This window comes from Thunnus maccoyii, chromosome 9 (genome assembly GCF_910596095.1).
Source record: "Thunnus maccoyii chromosome 9, fThuMac1.1, whole genome shotgun sequence".
Lineage (NCBI taxonomy): Eukaryota > Metazoa > Chordata > Actinopteri > Scombriformes > Scombridae > Thunnus > Thunnus maccoyii.
In genome coordinates this window covers 28,158,953-28,177,133 of record NC_056541.1, presented here as the reverse complement: position 1 = coordinate 28,177,133, position 18,181 = coordinate 28,158,953, and the positions used below count along the sequence as shown (strand labels likewise).

At 43.8% G+C, this 18,181-nt stretch overlaps 1 protein-coding gene across 7 annotated transcripts in view; it reads right to left on the bottom strand.

The window, feature by feature from the left end:
- The window catches only part of fbrsl1 (fibrosin-like 1), a 321,521-nt gene that overhangs the window by 153,664 nt on the left and 149,676 nt on the right, over positions 1-18,181 (bottom strand). For all 7 annotated transcript variants that reach the window (XM_042420893.1, XM_042420897.1, XM_042420892.1 and 4 more), the window contains 2 exons: positions 12,743-12,844; positions 8,286-8,321 (listed from right to left, as the gene is read on the bottom strand). In XM_042420893.1, the coding sequence (XP_042276827.1) occupies positions 8,286-8,321; positions 12,743-12,844 (138 nt within the window). The remainder of the gene's footprint in view (positions 1-8,285; positions 8,322-12,742; positions 12,845-18,181) is intronic.

Here is an 18,181-nt window from a genome sequence, read left to right as displayed (position 1 = left end):
GGCTCTGTCCACTGATATAACACTTGGAACAAGTTACCACCACACTATCCCTATTCCTTGGCTGTAGCATTCCATTATCCCCTTCTGTATACATACTCAGTGATCTGGATATACCCAACAAATCATAATACCCCCACTTGTAGCCCTTACTATCACCAAGAAAACAATACTACTAAAGTGGAAAAGTAGGAAAAAAATCAACATCTCACAACGCTTAGATCTTCTAACACAACAGATATCAATGGAACAACAATCAGCTTTACAAAAAACAATCCAACTTAAACAGTTCAATAAAATATATTCAACAATTCTCATATCTATTCTGCTGCCGATGAGCTAATGCCACAACACAAGTATAAATGTAAATATAAACATGTAACTGGGGAAGGGAAAGGAAACAAAAAGGAAAACAGAAAAACAAAAGGGGAAAAAATGTATGTGTATGTGGGAATGTGTATGTATGAACATGAATAGAATTAATAATACTAAACCAACCCATCCTGCAAAACTCACCTGAATTGCAACCAAACCCAAACAGATCACACCCTCCGCTTGTTTATTTTTATTTCTTTTAATTATTCTTTTTGTTGTTTTTTTCTTTTCTTCACATGCTGTCCCCTGTTTCCTATCTGTGTCCTTTTTATGTTTTGTAAACCAATATCATCTCCTGTTGCCTTTGTATTTGTTAGAATGTCCATACTGTCTATATATATATGCACCAAATTGCGAATTAAAAAAAAAAATTGTTAGTGCTCAGAAGAGAGAAGGGTTCTGAATCTCCATATCAGTCGGAGATAGAGAGGTGTATTATGAAGAAGAGAGAGTGAAGAACAACCAAGACATATGTTAGGAAATGAAATGTCTCGCAAAATGTGCTGTTTTTTTTAAGTCCAAACTAAAATGGCTTCCTCTGGATTCCTTGGGGGACACTGGCAATGCTGCAAAGCCTGCTTCTTTAAATGACTAATATTACACTTGTGGCACTGAATTAATAAGCTGCAGCATGATAAATCTCTATGATTTATTATGTTCCCTCCAGTGTATAATCAAGTTGAAGGAGAGAGGGAGAGAGAGTCAGACAGAGGGAGATTGGAAGAGACAGAGACATAGCTGGGTCTGAATTGAGACACAATAGATGAGGCCCTTCCTCTGCACAGCTGAATGGACAGGCTTACATAGCTTTGAATGAGAAGTGTGAAACAGTCAGCCACCGAAATCAGTGGGTGGTGTTTAGCAGAAGGAAGGTGATTAAAATACCAAAAAGTTCAATGTGCAGCACGCCGTGAAATATGACATATGGAACTGCCAAAACAGAACTAGCAGACGTTCTTTTCCCCCCAAAACGGTATTTTTCTTTTGGAAGCATGACTTCCCCATAAGGGTGGTTTATGAGAATATCACACCTCTATGGAAGTCTCATCCCACAATCCACAGGAGGCTTTCTCTCCCTCCTGCCTACTTCTGGTGGGCTGCCATCGTATTCTTTCCTCGTTCCCAGATAGATGTTTGTAATTGGAGCTCTAATTTATGATCGGGCCTTGGTGCAGGATAATGATATGGAGCATTGTAATTTGCTGATGCAAATTGTACGTTATAATGGGGAGCCATAAAAGCCCCAGCAACATCTCGGAGACTTGCCAAACACCCTGAGCGTTCATTACAGCCCTCATTAAAACATCCACGTCGGCATTGGGAGCTCTTACAAATGGAAGGAGCATGTAATTGCTGCTTGATTGTGGTATATGTAACATATGATAAAGTGGAATTACCACTTTATTTGTCTACAGTGTCTGTGAAACTTAATGGGGAGAAAGCCTGCAGTAAACAAATCCTCAGAGCATTTTTTGATTGTTACATTATAGGGCTATTTGTTTAAAGTAGGGCAAATGTGAGTTAGGGGACAGTGCATCCAGGACAAACTAAGAGTGATGATAATCAAGGCTGGGCTTAGGGGGGTAAAACTAATGCTTTTACCCATGAGAGCCTGTGTTTCATTTGGACTAACTCCAACATGGGTGATAGCATAGGGCTTCGTCTGGGAATACATTAACTGGATTTAATATAAGAAAAGATCAGTATTGTACTTTTTCATTACCCGGCACCAAAGTCATCACCATACATTTGCTTTAAGGGTGGTGAAACTAGATTGGAAAAGGTTACAATGAACCATTGAAGGCACCTTTAGTGAAAACATATTTTGTACTAATGCCGATCTGGGCCTCTGGAGTATAGCTTCTAGCCATTTCCAATCGTTGATCTCAATTCAGTCCTAACGAAGGGGGTATGTGGAACGCGGCGAAGCTGAACGTCCCAGCTCTTAAGCAGCCTTAAGAGCAAAGCCAAGTGGCAAAAGCAATTAAGAGTTCATTTAGAACAACTGAACTATGCTGGGGCTGTTTTTTTCTAAGGCCTGGTCAACACTAATTCACAGTGTCGCCTTTTTATTCAAATGACCTCTCCCCAAGTTCCCTTTGTGTTGGTACTGTTCTAATGCATCTCCATTAGAACAAAACCTGAGCTGCATTACTGAAAATGTAGTTTCCCTCCTCAACTCTGAATGATAGCAGACCTCCACAACCAGAGCTGTGTGTGCTCAGCCACTGGAAAAGGATTTTCAGCCGTGTCATTCAGCCAGGGCCCCAGAAGCCTGCAGCCTTTATCTGCAGACCCGTTGATTGATGTGTTGTGGGCCCTGCTGTGGTTAACAGCAATTTTTATCTGTTGCTAGCGGCAACAGCCCAGGTCCCTGATGTGCAGAAAGCAGCAGGGCCCAGGATCTGAAGCCGGACCGCACACAGGGATAAACAAATAGGTTTTTCAAGGCGGACAGCCCTCATAGAGAGGCCCCTGACAGGCAGCGCCCCACCCCAAGGCCAGGACAATGTCAGGGCCCCAGCCCACTCCTGCTGGGCTCTTGGTTTCCTTCACTAATTTTCACCATGTGCTGAGCCGGTGGTATGGAGACACCTGCACACCCCACTGAAAAGTAAACAGAGCGAGAGACAGAGACAGGCAGACAGAGTGAAATACCGAGAAAGAGAGTCACAGAGAAGAAGTTAAGAGATTTCATATACTGTGGGGTAGAAGCCATGGCTTTCTGTTAATGCTGTGTGTGCTGTTATTAGTGGTAGCAACGAAAAATCTTGCTGCAAAAATGATTCTAAAAATAAGATATAATTTATACTCAATTTCCTTTCAATCGCTGTGTTTAACATTTAATCCAGTGAATCTGTGTCGTTTTGTTAAATAAAGCGTGAAGCTTTTAATGGCTTCTATTATAATTAAGTGACATAATCCTTGTATTCGATAAAGATCTTGTAAAAAGCCTCGTCACTCAGACAGGGAAGTGTATTTGCCACAATGTGGAGGTCGTGAATGCCAAATCAATTAAAACAAGGCTGTTTAAGAATGCACAAATGACTCGGAAACAGCTCTGTTTAGAGTGTAGACTCATTTAGCGTTAAATATGATTATGACAACCCAAGCAGGGGAAATGAAGGAACGGGTGTGTCTGAGAGCTCCGAGCACTCTTGCTCAACCCAAACACTCCGGCTAAGGTTTTACTCTCTGACATCGCAGAGATAAACCCTCCCAAAACAGACTAGTCAGATTATACTGTCACAGACAAAGCTCTATGCTTTTATCGTGCGTGAAAACATGAGCCGTAGCTTGGCCTTGGGTGGTTTTAAAAGATGGGGGGTGGGAGACTGAATCACTTCATCTGAAAGGAAAGGGAGGTGTGTTGTCTTTTTCACTTAGCTAAAACGTCTCCTCCTCTATACAGTATATCCAGCCCAAGGGGTAGCGACAGGAAGGGCAGATAGTTGCAGTGAGATTTTTTGACATTTTCTCTGTCTGTTGCAGCCCGTATCTCCCAGGAGCAGAGGGGGATGTTGGGTTCTTTATCAAGGAGCCCCTGAGAGGATGATAAATCGCCAGAGCCTGGGCCCATCTCCTGCTGGAACAACAAGCAGGTAGCAGCGCAGGAAACAAGGCAAAGATATTGTCTCCCAAACACAGCCGAGGCTATAATGAAGCCTGCACAAAGCAGACAGGAGAGAGTCTGCCTGATAAACAATTCCATATCCAGTCTTCCACAGAGAGTGAGATAGCGAGTCTCAGTCCTGCTGCTACATATCGCTACTGGACTCAACGGTCCAGAGATTAGCCCTCACCCCTGAATGGGGAATGAAGGGTAGGTGGGGGCAGCAGGTGGTGGGAAATGATTTCAGGTCTAGCAATGTCATCAACTGGAAAAACACACGTTTAGATGAACAAGCAACTGAAGGGAGGTCACAGTTACCCTACCAAGTGAAATCAGTTTGTTGAGACAGAGCATGGATCTGTTATGATGTGGTTGATTATATATTTATAGTATAATTGATCAACTTTATAGCAGCTTTTTAATAAATGATTAAAAACTGAAATAATTCTATATTAGCACTTAAACTGGTTTGCTATTACTGTATGTGCTGTATATAATATTCATAGTGTTTTAGTTTAGTTTTAGTTTTAGTCCCATTGTCTGACTGCTGTGTTCCCTTTGCAAGAATGAGTCAACGGCCAGTATTTTTAGCCTATCAGGCTAATTTGAGAGTAATTTTCTGTAATCATTTCCCAAAAACAAATCCTAAAATGTGAAAGTATTGAATGTCAGCAAATAGTTTCTGTCATGACGAGCTTAACTGTAACTAATATTTGCACCAGCTTGCAGAAACTCATATCAGTTACACTGTAGTGTTAGCAATTCACTAGAAAGCACTACCAACATTTGGATTCAATAAGCATTCAGTTAGCAACTTTTTAACTGTCACTCAGTGATGAAATATTAGTTAGGCAATTCCTTTTTGAAGTTTCTCTGTTAGCTTTGTCTTTTAAGAAACAATGAAATAAAGAAAATGAGATGAAACAAAGTATAACAGAATGATGAGGATACATGTCATGTTTCTGCAGAATCTGTGCAGATGATGTACTGACTTACATTTATAGTATGTGCAGCATTTTTTCACTGTTAGATTGATTAAACTAAAGCAGACAATGTGTTCTCTATGTAAGCATTTTAACACAGCATAAAGGTATTTGCTGAGTCCAAAACACTCTGCTGGCTCCAATTTTCCCTTTTCATGAGTCTGGCACTAAAACCCCAAAGCTTCCTTTACATTCTTGTGTAAACCATTCAAATGAGGCCATTCAAGCCTGGCAGGCAACATAAGAAAGGAGACATATGGAAGCATAAACAAGAAAAGGCGTTATCCCCCATAGAAGTAGAAAACAAACTGTCGGGAGAGATTGTCATTTCTACCTCTTAGTGCCTTGTGACAGATAACCAGCCCCCATCCACCAGCTTGATTTTCAATTGTTTGTGGAGAGGAGGAGCAGTAGATGGCGATCAGTGCCAGGGGCCAAGCAGCAGATAGCCCCGTCCGTGTTGTTGGCAGCCAGTGGTGCTGCCTGCACCTCTGTGCCTGCCTTGTTGACCCCCCCCCCCCACCTCACAAACAGCCCTCCACCCACATACTGTACATAGCCTCTCTCTTCATTTTCCTCCAGCCATAACACTCTAACCAGCCCCTGGCCTTATCCTAGTCATACTCCTCCTCCCATACCCGCTCAGCCTCTGCCTGGCAGTTCCATGGAGCCCCCCAACCCCCACACCCCATGCCCCCCCCCCCCCCCCCCCCCCCCCCCCCCCCCCCCCCCCCCACCTTCGAAACCATCATACTGTAAAGCCTCGAAGCACTTACAGATAAGGAGACCCCTGAAATCAAGCGGGCCCGGCAGCAGAGCAGATTGAGAGTCAGAGCTCAGCACCCAGGAGGTGCCCAGAGGCTACAAACGCTGCAGATAGCACCATTGGATAGCCAGAAAGGGAAGCCAGACAACATGAAACTTCCTGCCCTCGTTACTGGACTATGCTTGCACAATGCCCCCGCCCCCACACCACCACCCACCAAGCCCCCTCCACATCCATTTCTGCCCTCTCCCTGTGACTCCCCCTTCCTCCTTTCAGATAAAGAGAAGGCCTCGTTCCCTGCCGACTCAAACTGACAGCTCGAGCCAAAGGGCTCCACATGCTTTTTTGGAAGGTCTTGTTTGTTTTCATCCATCTGTGAGCATGCAGCCGCTGGGGAATAGGAATGTGACATGTTCTATTAAAACAAAATTTTAAAAAAAGATCGCATAGAGATCAATGTCTTTTGAAGTTAAGCTTTGTTCAGCGCTTTAACTGCAGTCCTTTGAGGCAGATTAACGATGACAAACCATTTATAGTTGTTTTGTTTGTCTGGATGATTGCTTCCAAGCTGCAATAAGAACTGCCATATGCCACTCATCAGCTAAAAGTAGCACACTTTAAAGAATGTTCCTCTTATGAGTTCCCCTTTAAGCAAAGGACATAAAGGACGACCGCTGTCTCTATTACCCAGAGACTAGACACATCATTGAAACAATGGGAGGGGAAGAGCGCAAATTTACGGTTCGAAAACGCACTGGGGCAAGGCAACAGATGCTTTCAAGGGATAAAAATAGTTCTGCTCTGACAATTTGTGAGATAGTGTATGTTTGAAAGGATTGGGCTGACGGTTTTCAAGGCATTACTAAATATTCCTCCTGGGTACATTTACCTTGAACAACACTCTACATATTCTATGACGAAAACACATCTAACTGAATCCTTGTAGCAGCCAATAATGTAATAACTATCTATAATGTAATAACTGCCAATAATGTAATAACTTTTCCATTGATAATGTAATAACTTACCAATAATGTAATAAAACTACTGTAATTTGCACATAATGTAATACTTATATCACTATGTTTAAGTTTATTTATTACTTTATAAGTGTCAGACTTCCGCAGCACTTACCCTTACTGTTGTTACTTACTTACTTTCAAATAGCTGCTTAAAAACCTGACCCATCCTGACCCCTGAATCTTAGTCCTAACTCTGAGAAAACATAGTTTCAAAACACGCGCACATAAAAACCAGGCATGTGCATGTGATACATGTGCACAGAACAGTATCCACGAGTGGAAAAGCATCCTCATGAGATAGCATTTCTGCTCCATGTGCACAAATACGGTCCCGCAAGCACGCGGCTGTGACAAGCGCAAGCTCGACACTCCCTACGCACTCGCAACTGCTCAACATTCGCTCGCTCGAGACTTTGGAGGCGGGGATGGAATAGACAGTCTGCTCCTTTGATTGGTTTCTTAGAATACTGACCAACACCTTTGATTGGCTGTTTGGTTTGATCACTGACACAGTCAAAGACAGGTAGCTGCCTGAGAGAACAAAGGGAACAAATGTAGTGGTTTTTGATCTGGACCGGGTCTAATGTCGTCTGAATGGAAAAATATCAGTGAAATCATCCTTTTTTCTGTTTTCATAAGTAAAATAAAGGTTTCACAAATCTTAAAGTGGGCTTAAACACCTTTAAGGATTTTTCTACAATGCCACAAGTGTAAGTGGTAGAAAACGGAGAATCAGCTGCTAAATATCAATATTCATGTTTCCCTTTGTGCTCTCAGGCAACTGCCTGTCTTCAACTGTGTCAGTATATAGCCAATAAATAAAACTTTAATAAAGTGATATAAGTATATTATTACATTAATGGCTCCAGTTATTACATTTTTATGATTTTTTTAACCCAGCTAATAATGTAATAACCAGCCAATAATGTAATAACTTATTACATTATGTGCAAAAAGTTATTATGTTTTTAGTTCAGAAAACGTATTACATCATTGGTCAGTTATTACATTATCAACTTTTACTACATCAAGAACGGAAAAATGATTATGTTATTGGCAGTAATTACAGTAATGGTAGTTATTACATTATTGGCTGCTACACTCCTATTAATGCACATGTCAGTTGTTTCCAACAAATCACCAGACATGTTTAACTGCTATGAAATTGTATTTATTGCATATATGCGGGGGCTTTTAAAAGGCTTTTAGGCATATTGTCAGATATGTGAGCAAAAGGGATCCTCCACTGACAGTCACTGGAGGAAGACATAAAACTCTGACAGCCAAATTGCAGCACCGGCGAATGGTGCTGATCGATGCCAATAAAACAAGGCTCTTTTCACCAAGGTAGCGCAGGACACCTTCCCACAATTTAATCAGTCAGTCAGCCAGAATTAATGTTCCTAATATCATGATTTCTCCATTACTCTATTTAACATAATTAAAATGTCGAGTGCCGGGGCCATAAAGCGGGTCGTTGGAGATTGTAATTCTGCCGTAAAGCTATGAAGCATGAAAATGTCACTTACCGAGTAGCCGCGGCCTGACAGCGAGTGAGTGGAACTCTGTAGGGAGAGAGAGGAGAACAGGGATGACCTTTAAGGAGCGTTTCACTCGCTGACACAGACATGATGAAGCAGCGCCGCTTTAATATCAATATTCACGTTAACCTTTTACCCGCCCCGCCATGTACCCCACATCCGCACACCACTCCCATACAGTCTGGCCTCCACCACGGGGGTAGCTGAGTGGCACAACCTCTAAACAGGTCCTGCTGAGAGACTTTATTTGAGTGGTCTTAGAAATACATGGTAAAAAAACCATAATTATTTGGTAAAATTATAATTAAAATGGTGCATAATAGTAATTTCAAAAGTATACTATGCAAGATTTGTCGGTTGGTGTGTGTAAACATAGCATTCAAAGTTGGCCCCTCCTCCCCAGCTGCAAGCTGAGAGCACGAGCAAGAGAGAGAGAGAGAGAGAGAGAGCAGTGGTGGTTGAGCAAGCTAGAGGGTGAATGAAGAGAGTGGCACACACACTGTAATACAGGTGATGTGCAGCAATCCGGGTCCAGATTAAGTGTCAACATTTATTTGTGTGAATTCACTTGTTTCTGTGCTGTCAAAAGTGCCATCTGACATTGACAGACACATGGGAGTGAATCCATCATTTGCATCAGTAGATAAAATGATAAAACACACCTTGATACAGAAATTGTTATTTTGAGAGTGAGTGACAGCTCAGATACCCTGGTTGCTGAACATGTTGACTTCTCCTCTTATTCCATCTTATAATTTTCCATGTATTTGTTTTGCCCTCAAAACAAACAGCAATGAATAAGAGCAGCATCAACAGGGATTTCTGGATAACCAGGGAGATTTTTTTTAACATATAATCTACAAATATAGTGCACATTAAAAGAAGAGATTATTTCCAAAATAATTTACATGATTTATAGACAAATATCATTGCAAACATGAAGACATCATTTAACATTTGATGAACATTTTGTGCTGCATTTGTGTCTTTTTTAAAATGGTGACTATCCAATTTCGTATCCAAACCAAATGCTCTTCGTTCTGTTATATCAGCCCCTTTTGTACTCAGGATAAATATCTCTTCATGGTTTTAGGGAGGTGATTTGGCCGATCAAGCTCCTCCTGTGTTTTCTAATGCAGTCCTCTAAATGCTGAACAAGAGCAGGATGGAGACAGAAAAGGCTGGGTTTTGTTCTGTTCTCTGGCTCTGTCTGTCAGCGCCCAGCACGAATACCAATCTCCAAATCCCTCCCTCCACTTCCACTTTTCACTGCTTTTATTCCTCTGTCTAGATTGGCAATTTCTCCCCCCCTGGTCTCTGGAGGGGACTTTTCTGCTAGACCAATTTCATCCATAGTTCCACCTTCAATCCAAACGACCTCCCCCACACCTTCACCACGACTGCCTCCCTTGTTTTGCACCCTCCCAGTGCCCCTCATCCATTCTTCCACACCTGCTCTAGGCCTCAGCCCTCATCAACGCCTGTGTGCCCCTCTGATTCGCAGGACGGCTCCTGTGGTGACGATTAGGGAGGAGTCCTGCCATGAACCGGAAAGCAGGCTCTGCGGGAATCAAAAGGCTATTCCCGCTCTGCTCAACCTCTCTGCTCCCTTCACTACCACGATCAAGGAGGAGGCCAAAGAAGAGGGGAGGAAGAACTGCACAGAAGGCAAAATTTGTGGACACAAAAGGGCCAAAAGTGTGTTCCAGTGGGAATGTGGTCTGTTGTCTGTGTGTGTGTGTGCACGTTGTGAGTATATGCATGTGTTTGTGTGTGTGTGAGTGCATATGTGCATAGGTAGTGGGAGGCCAAGGCCATTTGGAATTAGCCTTACTATGTAGAGTTCATTCAACTTGGAGCATTCTGAGTAAAAAGAGAGGCTTATTTAAATGATAATGAGGGACAATCCATTGGATTTAGTGCTGGTGAAGGGAGGAAAAGAGGGGAGGGAAAGGGGGGATCCATTAAAACGCCAGCGGTTCATAAGCCATAGGGTCGGCATACAGCTAAACACTCTCTCTTAAAAGCCATTATACATGGCTCTCAATGGATTTCTGCAGCGCTTAGGACTTCAAAAGGATTTAAGAACCCGCCCCAGAGAGGGAGTGTGGGGGAGGGAGGTAGGACGAGTGTGTGTGTTTGTGTGTGCATGTGTGTGTGTGTATGGTGATTATGATGGTTGGTGGCGAGAGGGATGGGGCGGATGCTGGCGGCATTTAAGGGTTAACTAAACAGCTCCGGAGAAGAGAAATGTTGCTAAATCCACCCCCTAATCCTCTCCCCATTTCCATGCCCCCTCCTCCACTCTCCTTACTAAAAAAAAAAAAAAAAGAGAGAGAGAGAAAACAAGTAAAAAGAAAAACATGGCAACAAGAGGGGAGGGTCCAGTCCATCGTTTCCCAACCCAGACTACTGATTTTTGTCATCGCAGGGAGAGGTGGGCCAATGAGAGCTCGTTGGAGCATGGGGAGGCAAGGGATGCAAGCATGTATGCCCTCTATGGCAGGAAAATCAGGTAGGTGGGTGGGTTTGGGTACATGTGGGTGGGTGTGGGTGGATACAGGGGGGTGGTAGAGACCCTGACAGCACCACAACTGCCACCCTCTCCTCTGCAGGACCCAGATGCAGTGGAACCCACCCCCTCCACCACCTCACATTTCCCTAATCCCTGTGTGGCTTAGTGCCGGGGCACCGCTGCACCACAGGCACAATTACCTAGTCAAAATAAACAGATAAAGACCCAACCATGGCAATGAACAAACAGCATCCCCTGCATTTTTTTTTTTTTTTTTTTTACCCCCTGCTCCCAAATTGATGCATGACTGTTTTTACAGGCAGGCAGGCGGGTGCGTCCGCATGTTGCATTTGTCTCTATTTCCTTTGGCGGTAAGACAAGAGAAATCCATTTTACTCGTTGCCGACGCTGCATCATTAGTTAAGAGCTCTTAAAGCTGGGGAGCCACTTTGATGTGGTGGAGCATGTTTTACGAAAATTAGCAGAGCTCTCAGTGCGGTGGCGGAGATTTCATGGAGCTGAAAAAATAAGAAATATAGGGAAGATGGTGACATGGTATGGGAAAAGAATCTTGCTGTGTGTTTCATGGCCTTCGCTTAGTGGAAAACAAGAGCCAGCAGAGAGACGGACAGACAGACAGACAGAGACATAGCAAGACAGGCAGAGGGAGAGAGATGGATAGATATGGATGGCATGGCTACAACGATCAGCGTCTGTGCACCATTTTATTTGGCTGAAGATTAGAGAGACATGCCACATCTAACACCGTTGGCGATTACAGCACGCAATTTTCAACAGTACCCTCCCTCACCAACACCACCTCCACCACTTCCACCCTCACTCTACCACCCCCCCTCATCCGTGCCTCCTCCTTCTCATTCTTGTCGTATATCCCTGTCAGAGCTGTCAACTGGCGTCGGTCTTTTATCTGACAAGCCCGCCTCTTCCTCCTGACTTTTTCATTAAAAGACATCCTTTTACACAAATTCAAGAGAAATAGTGTGAGAGGAAGAGGGGGGACTGTGCACGAGAGAAACAGAACAGTGAGGCTTAGAAAAAAAGAAGGATGGAGATGGGAAAAATTAGGCTGGGTGATGTTTTTTTTTTTTTTTTTTTTAAATCAGGGTGGATTTTCAATTGGAATGCTGAATAGCTTAAAACAATGCATTTAATAAGTTCATTAAAATCTTTTTCTTTCCATCATTTTACCCCTGCTGGAAAAGGAAGCCTGCATATTTTTCCTCCCCTTCTTTCTTTCTCTCTCTCTCCTCCTGCTTTCGTCAGCTAAATGAACAGTCTGATTGAATTTAGTTAGGTTTGGGAGGCCTGCTTGACAGGCATTAGTTAGGAAGCATATTTCTACATTCATTTAAAATGAGCCGCTTGGGATTTTGCATAAATTCTCATTACTTCCCCTGTATCTAAATTGCATTATTTCATCCCTTACGCTGAACCAATGCCTGGCCTCCATTTTCCTTTGCCACCTACTCATCCTCTAAATGGGCTGGCATATGGATGCCGGCGCAGCGATAATTGGAACAGTATTTTTAACTCATTCCATTCTGGGGTCAGCGAGGTCGGCCCACACCTGGCTGAACCGCTTTAGGTCATGTCTACATTTAACTGCGCCATGCTTTAAATAATGCCAGGCCAACTAGGTGATGCTGTGTGACTGGCCTAATCATTCCTGTCTATGAACTGCCAGCCAACCAGTCTTTTTCCCAATACACAGGGGATTTATGAGGTGAGAGCTGGAAACAGCAGGAGCTACTGCACCAACTGCCCTCTGATCTCAGTCTCAATGTTGCTGTCGTCCGCCCACTCTCTATATTCCACCTCAGAGGTCCCCTGTCTTGGCCTGTGAAAGTGGATAGCCTGGCTCTCTGTAGGAGGTCTGTGAAAAAGGGAAAAGTCTCGTCCAAGGTCTCACCTCACTGAGCTGCTCCTTAGAGTTGCTCCTGTGCGGTCGGCTGAGCTCCTGCATCGTCTCATCCTCGCTGACTTTGACTGGACGTAGTGCCAAAGGTTTGATCTGCAGGGGACGCAGAAAAAAGAGGAAGACATCTTCAAGTCATGCACTTACCACATATCAAACTGCTACATTCACAACTAAGGTATATATATTGAGAAGCAGTGATTTATGGTCAATTTTTGGAGAGGCATAAACTATATTCCTAAAAGCTGCTCCAGTATCACTGTAAATCCCTGCAGAGTGGCTTATTACTTTAATAAAATGACAAGAAAGAATAACATTGTTATTAATAGACCATGCCAGCGTTGGTTTGCCAGTTTAATACAAATGCACTTTACATTACTGTGAAACCAAATGTTTGCCAAAGTTACACTATCATGTAGATGCATTCAGTTGCTCCTTTATAAATATATTCAGATGCAACAACAGTAAATTTAAATATATTTCTATTATCCATCTGAGGAAGGTTTTCACACAACATAAAGTAGCATATATCTAATTATTAATACATGAGGAGCCAATAAACACATTCATCGGAAATTTTAAAAACTGCTTTCCTTGACTCTTCTATCCTGAATGTTGGAGTTTACCACCAGCACATGAATGCCATGCAACAAGATGTAACCCTAATGAATCTTTAATAAAACTGAGCATTATGTCCATTATGGTGCATTACCTAGGTTGATTTCATACCTTGTCGATGTACAGAAATGGTAATGCAGAAATGTAGGCTATGTACAAATGCAAAAACACCAGTGCAGTTGTTTTTCTACTAACTCATCACTAACCAGTAGAAAAGTGGCTAATATTAATGAACTATAATTGAATAATTGTTATTATGATAATTGAATTATCAAATATTATTTGATTTGGTGACATAGAGCTTAGAACATAGGTAATACACTTGGTTTCTTGTCAAAACAGCAGTGTGGTGCTTTTTGGATTGTGCATTGACATTTAAATGACCTCTGACACATTCATAGGTTTGAATTTGTTGGTTATATTCAATACCCAATAACCAATATTTATAATACATTATATATGATAATTATATATCATATTTTGGCTTTAAATATGACACAGCCACCGAAGACCTGAGCTATTCATCTTATATCAAAAGTTCAGACATTGCATTAAATCAAATTGCAAAACAAAACCATCAGTAGGCCAAAAAACGTTACAACCAGGGGACACAAATTTAAGTCACATCTTATTTCCTGTCACTCTCTGTGATCAATAAACAACTCATAGCAAAACAGCATAACTACAATGGCTTCAACTGACTTTCAATGAGCCATGGTCCTTCTACTCTTAAACTGAGGGGAACGCAGAGTTGGTGTGCTGCTTCACAGCTCAGTGTCAGTTTGTGCTTTGGTTAAATGCAAAGCAGAACTGGCCGTAGCAAAAACACCTGCAACACCACCTGTTTTTTTTTGTTGTTCTTTGTTCTGCGTATCACGACATTGAATGAGTTGTTACAAAACTTTAAAATTATTTTCCTGTTTTGTTTGGTCACTTTCTGCCAATACGTAAAAGAGAACACATGCTATAAAAGAAACACGAAACGAACTACAATAGTGAGAGAGTAAGTTAAGGAAAGTAGGCTGCATGGCAACAGTAGTAAACACTGACATATTGCATCTGTGTACTGTAATTACCATCGATTACCTCCAAATCGAAATTGTTATCCGTCTCTTGATGTTTGATGAACAGGGACAGCCATCCCAGCTCCACCAGAATTGGCAGTGCACCCTTAGTTAAAAAAATTCAGATGTGCATGACCAAGCACCATGACAACTTGTGGAGCCTTCGTGCTTGACACAAAAGACGTAATGACGTCATTTTTAGTGCACGTATCCTCGCACCAGGGATACTGTGTCGAGCATAGCTACAAGTTTGTATTGTGTGCTTACCTTAGCCTTGACCTACATGCAGTACAAAAAAGAATATAATGTTTTTGCACAGGTAGAGTCAATAAAAAGTCTGGATCCACTGCTGAATTCTGTCTAAAATCCCCATCCACTCCATTCCCTCATAGTTTATGCACATTCTTTACCTTTGCAAGGCCAAAAACAATTCAGTTGTTTTTTTACTGAGGTCAGTAAAAAAAGGAGAAAACAAAAAATATGTAGCATCAATTGTGAGTAGATAAGACTTAACGACACCTTTACCGACACATTTTAGAGAATGCTTTCATTTTCATTTTATTTCTGCAGTTTTATGGTCTTAAAAATGGTCACATTAATATAGAATATCAAATACTGGCACAAAATATCACTTATCAGCAGCTTAAATGTACAAATGTCACTAGCTGCATTCAGCCACCCACATCATGGTAACCCTAATGCCAATGTTTTATTACAGCCCATCCAGACCCACAGTTGGCATGCCTCCAAATTCCCAGCCAGATGGGAGGTTGGCGAGCTCGGCAAGGAAGACTCTGCGCTGGTGCTGCACCAACCAATCACAAAGTCCCGTGCTGCTTCCCCACCTTGGAGTACAGTGGCGATGGCCGCGGGGTGTAATCCATTTGACTAGCAGTTTGCGTGTAGCAGCTCCCCTGGTGGCACTCGCCTTGGCTGGCCCCAGTCTCCTGATCTCCACTGTAATTTAAGCAGATCACTGCTACAATTAACCTTTCCCAGTAAATATCAATTATGGCCCCCGGCTGGGCTAGAATTAAAAGGGTCATCAGCTAATCTGACAGGTCCTGTACGCTACCACCTGGCTGGGAGAAAGGGAGGGAGGCATGGCGGCAGAGAGAGAGTGTTTGTCTACCCTTGTGCCCACCAGCTCACATGCCAAGTAGACACAATTCCCTTTTAATTACCCTGCCGCCGCCAGGGCAAGCATGTTGATTGGCCAAGGGGCATTAGCAGTGCACTGAGGTCAACAGTGACAGGACGGGGATGGGGTGGGGTGAGTGTGGTGGAGAAGAGGAGGGAGCTGCCACCAAGCAATCAGGGTGTAGAGATGGAAGGGAGAGAAACCTGGCGGGTGGGCCTAATCAGGTTTGACTTCCACCTCTACCCGCCTCTCCCTCTGCCTCTCTCACTCTCTCTCGACTACCTGTCAGCCTAATCACTCCTTGAATCTCAAAATAGATGGTGGCCTTTTTGATTTCCTTCTCTCAAGGAAAGCACAAAGAGAGCAATCCTCCTTGGCAGGCAGGCAGGCAGGGAGGCAGAGACAGAGCATCGGGGTACAGTCGGCATCACGTCGCCGTCAAGTGCAGCTGTTGATTACTTTGTTTACCCAGCATCAGTGTTGCTGACAAATTCCTGAAGGCGCACAAAGTGTTTCCATCTCCTCTGGGGCCTGCCGCTACATTACCCAGTCAGCAATCAACTTGGCTATTGATCAGAGCACAGCGTCTAATTAGCCACCTAGGTTAATGATGCAGCGTGCAACGACCGTTACCCGAGCCGCTGTTCAACGGGACAGGAGAGCAATTGATCTAGGCAGGAATTCACCAACTCCGACAAAAGACTGGCAACCCTGACTGCCTGTGATTAAGGCAGGGACTAATTTCCTGTCTGGGGAGGTGTTTAATTGGCCCTAAGCTCCCAACTGTACAGCTTTCATGTGTTGTTTTTTATTTTTTGTCTACTCATTAATGTTAAAGGACAAGTTAGTGAACTTCAGGGTGGGGCTAATCTCTACTGAGATGTGACTGGTTGCAAGTGGTGACACAGTTCAAGGTCACAATTCCTTTCCACTATGCTTGAGGTAATGCCTTTGAAATGCACTGTGGGTAGCCCTGGGGGAGCTGTTCTTTGCCACCTGGCTGTTTTAGGGAGCTATAGTTTCTGTTTTCTTTTTGTGTGAATTAAGTTGGAAGTTTTACCCATGCAGTATTGGACAAGGGTAATCAGGTTGAAGCAACAAGTGAAAGTGGTTAATCTGTGTGTGTGTGTGTGTGTGTGGGACAGTTTGCCTAAAGACAACAGATAGAAGATACACAGAAAAAAACATAGCTAAGTAAGGGCCTGTGTTTTACATGAATAATGTACTGGAAATTAGCTCCATTAGTCTCGGTATTGAACATGTCTGCAGTCCCTCTCTGGAGGCTGCCGCTCTGTGCTCTTTAATTATCTTCAAAGGGCCCTCCAGCATCTTAATTTCCCCCCAAGTTGAGTAGTGCCGACTTGGGTCTGCTCATTTATACTACTCTAACCCTACTACGCTAACCCAAAGCCCCCCTGCTTAGAAGGGCTAGTCAAGCCATTGACAGAGACAGTAGTGGTTCACATCAGTTCATGCTAGGCTTGGCTAACTTTCCTTTCCCTCTCACTCTTTCTTACTCTCCTTGCAGTGTCGATCAATCTGCAGCCTGTCAGCAGGGAGCTGGCTAGAGGCTGTTGGGTGATGCTTTGTTGTCCTGTTCCTTTGATCCTCCCTCCTCCTTCACCTTGCAGGAGGTTTGGGGGCGGGGGAGGGGGCATCGGATGACTGCGTGATCTCCCACCTTTTCCCTCCTTGAATAAAAGAAGCTGTTACTCCTGACCTCGCTTTTCCTCTCCCTGTTCCAGATCCTCTCACTCTGCCTCATCTCTCCCTAGCCTGCCGTCACCTGTCAACAGCGCTAAGGGAGGCTGTGCCTCAGCCTTGTCCCAGCGTCAATCCTTATTACCCTTGGATCCTGGACCTTGCCCCCCGTCCACTCCTTCATTTCTAGCTGCCTCGATGCTCTTCTGCTCCGCACTACCACGCTCCTCTCTGCTCTCTGGGCTTCCCATGCACAGGGCGGGGAGGAGATGAGGGGCAATACAGGGAAGGGAGGGCTGAAGAGGACGGATACAGATCCTTCCTCTAATTTGTTCTGAAAAGTGTCCTGCGCAAAGGACCCTCACCCCCATTAACCCAACGACAGGCTGCTACCGCTGCTCAGGGAGGCATCAGCGCTGTGTGTACGTATGTGTGTGTGTATGTGAGGGGGCCCAGTGGTGTGGCGGGCGGAGGCACCTCGGTGCTCAGTGCCGGCTCCAGCACCGGCTCAATCTATCGGCTCATTATCCCCCCCGCCCAGGCTGGGGTGCAGACAAGTGCACTTTAGGGCCACAGGCCAAATTGATTCATCTGCCTTCATTTTCTTCAGGCTCAGAAGTGGCAGCTGCTCAGAGGCAGGGGGAAGGAGCTATAAGATGGTGAGAGACAGAGATGGGAGAGAGCGAAGGAGAGACAGAGAGAGTTGGGGATAGTGTGAGATGAAGGGGGGGAGGCATCAAGAGAAAGAGGTGTTCCTGGCTTTGTTCCTCATCCATGTCTCATTTCACTTTTCTTCCTCCTCCCCCCTCTTTTCCCTCTCTCTCTCTCTCTCTCTCTCTCACTCTACAGCACCACCAACACCTCCCTCCCTTGAAATCGCTATCAAGACATGCACTCACTCCCCCACCA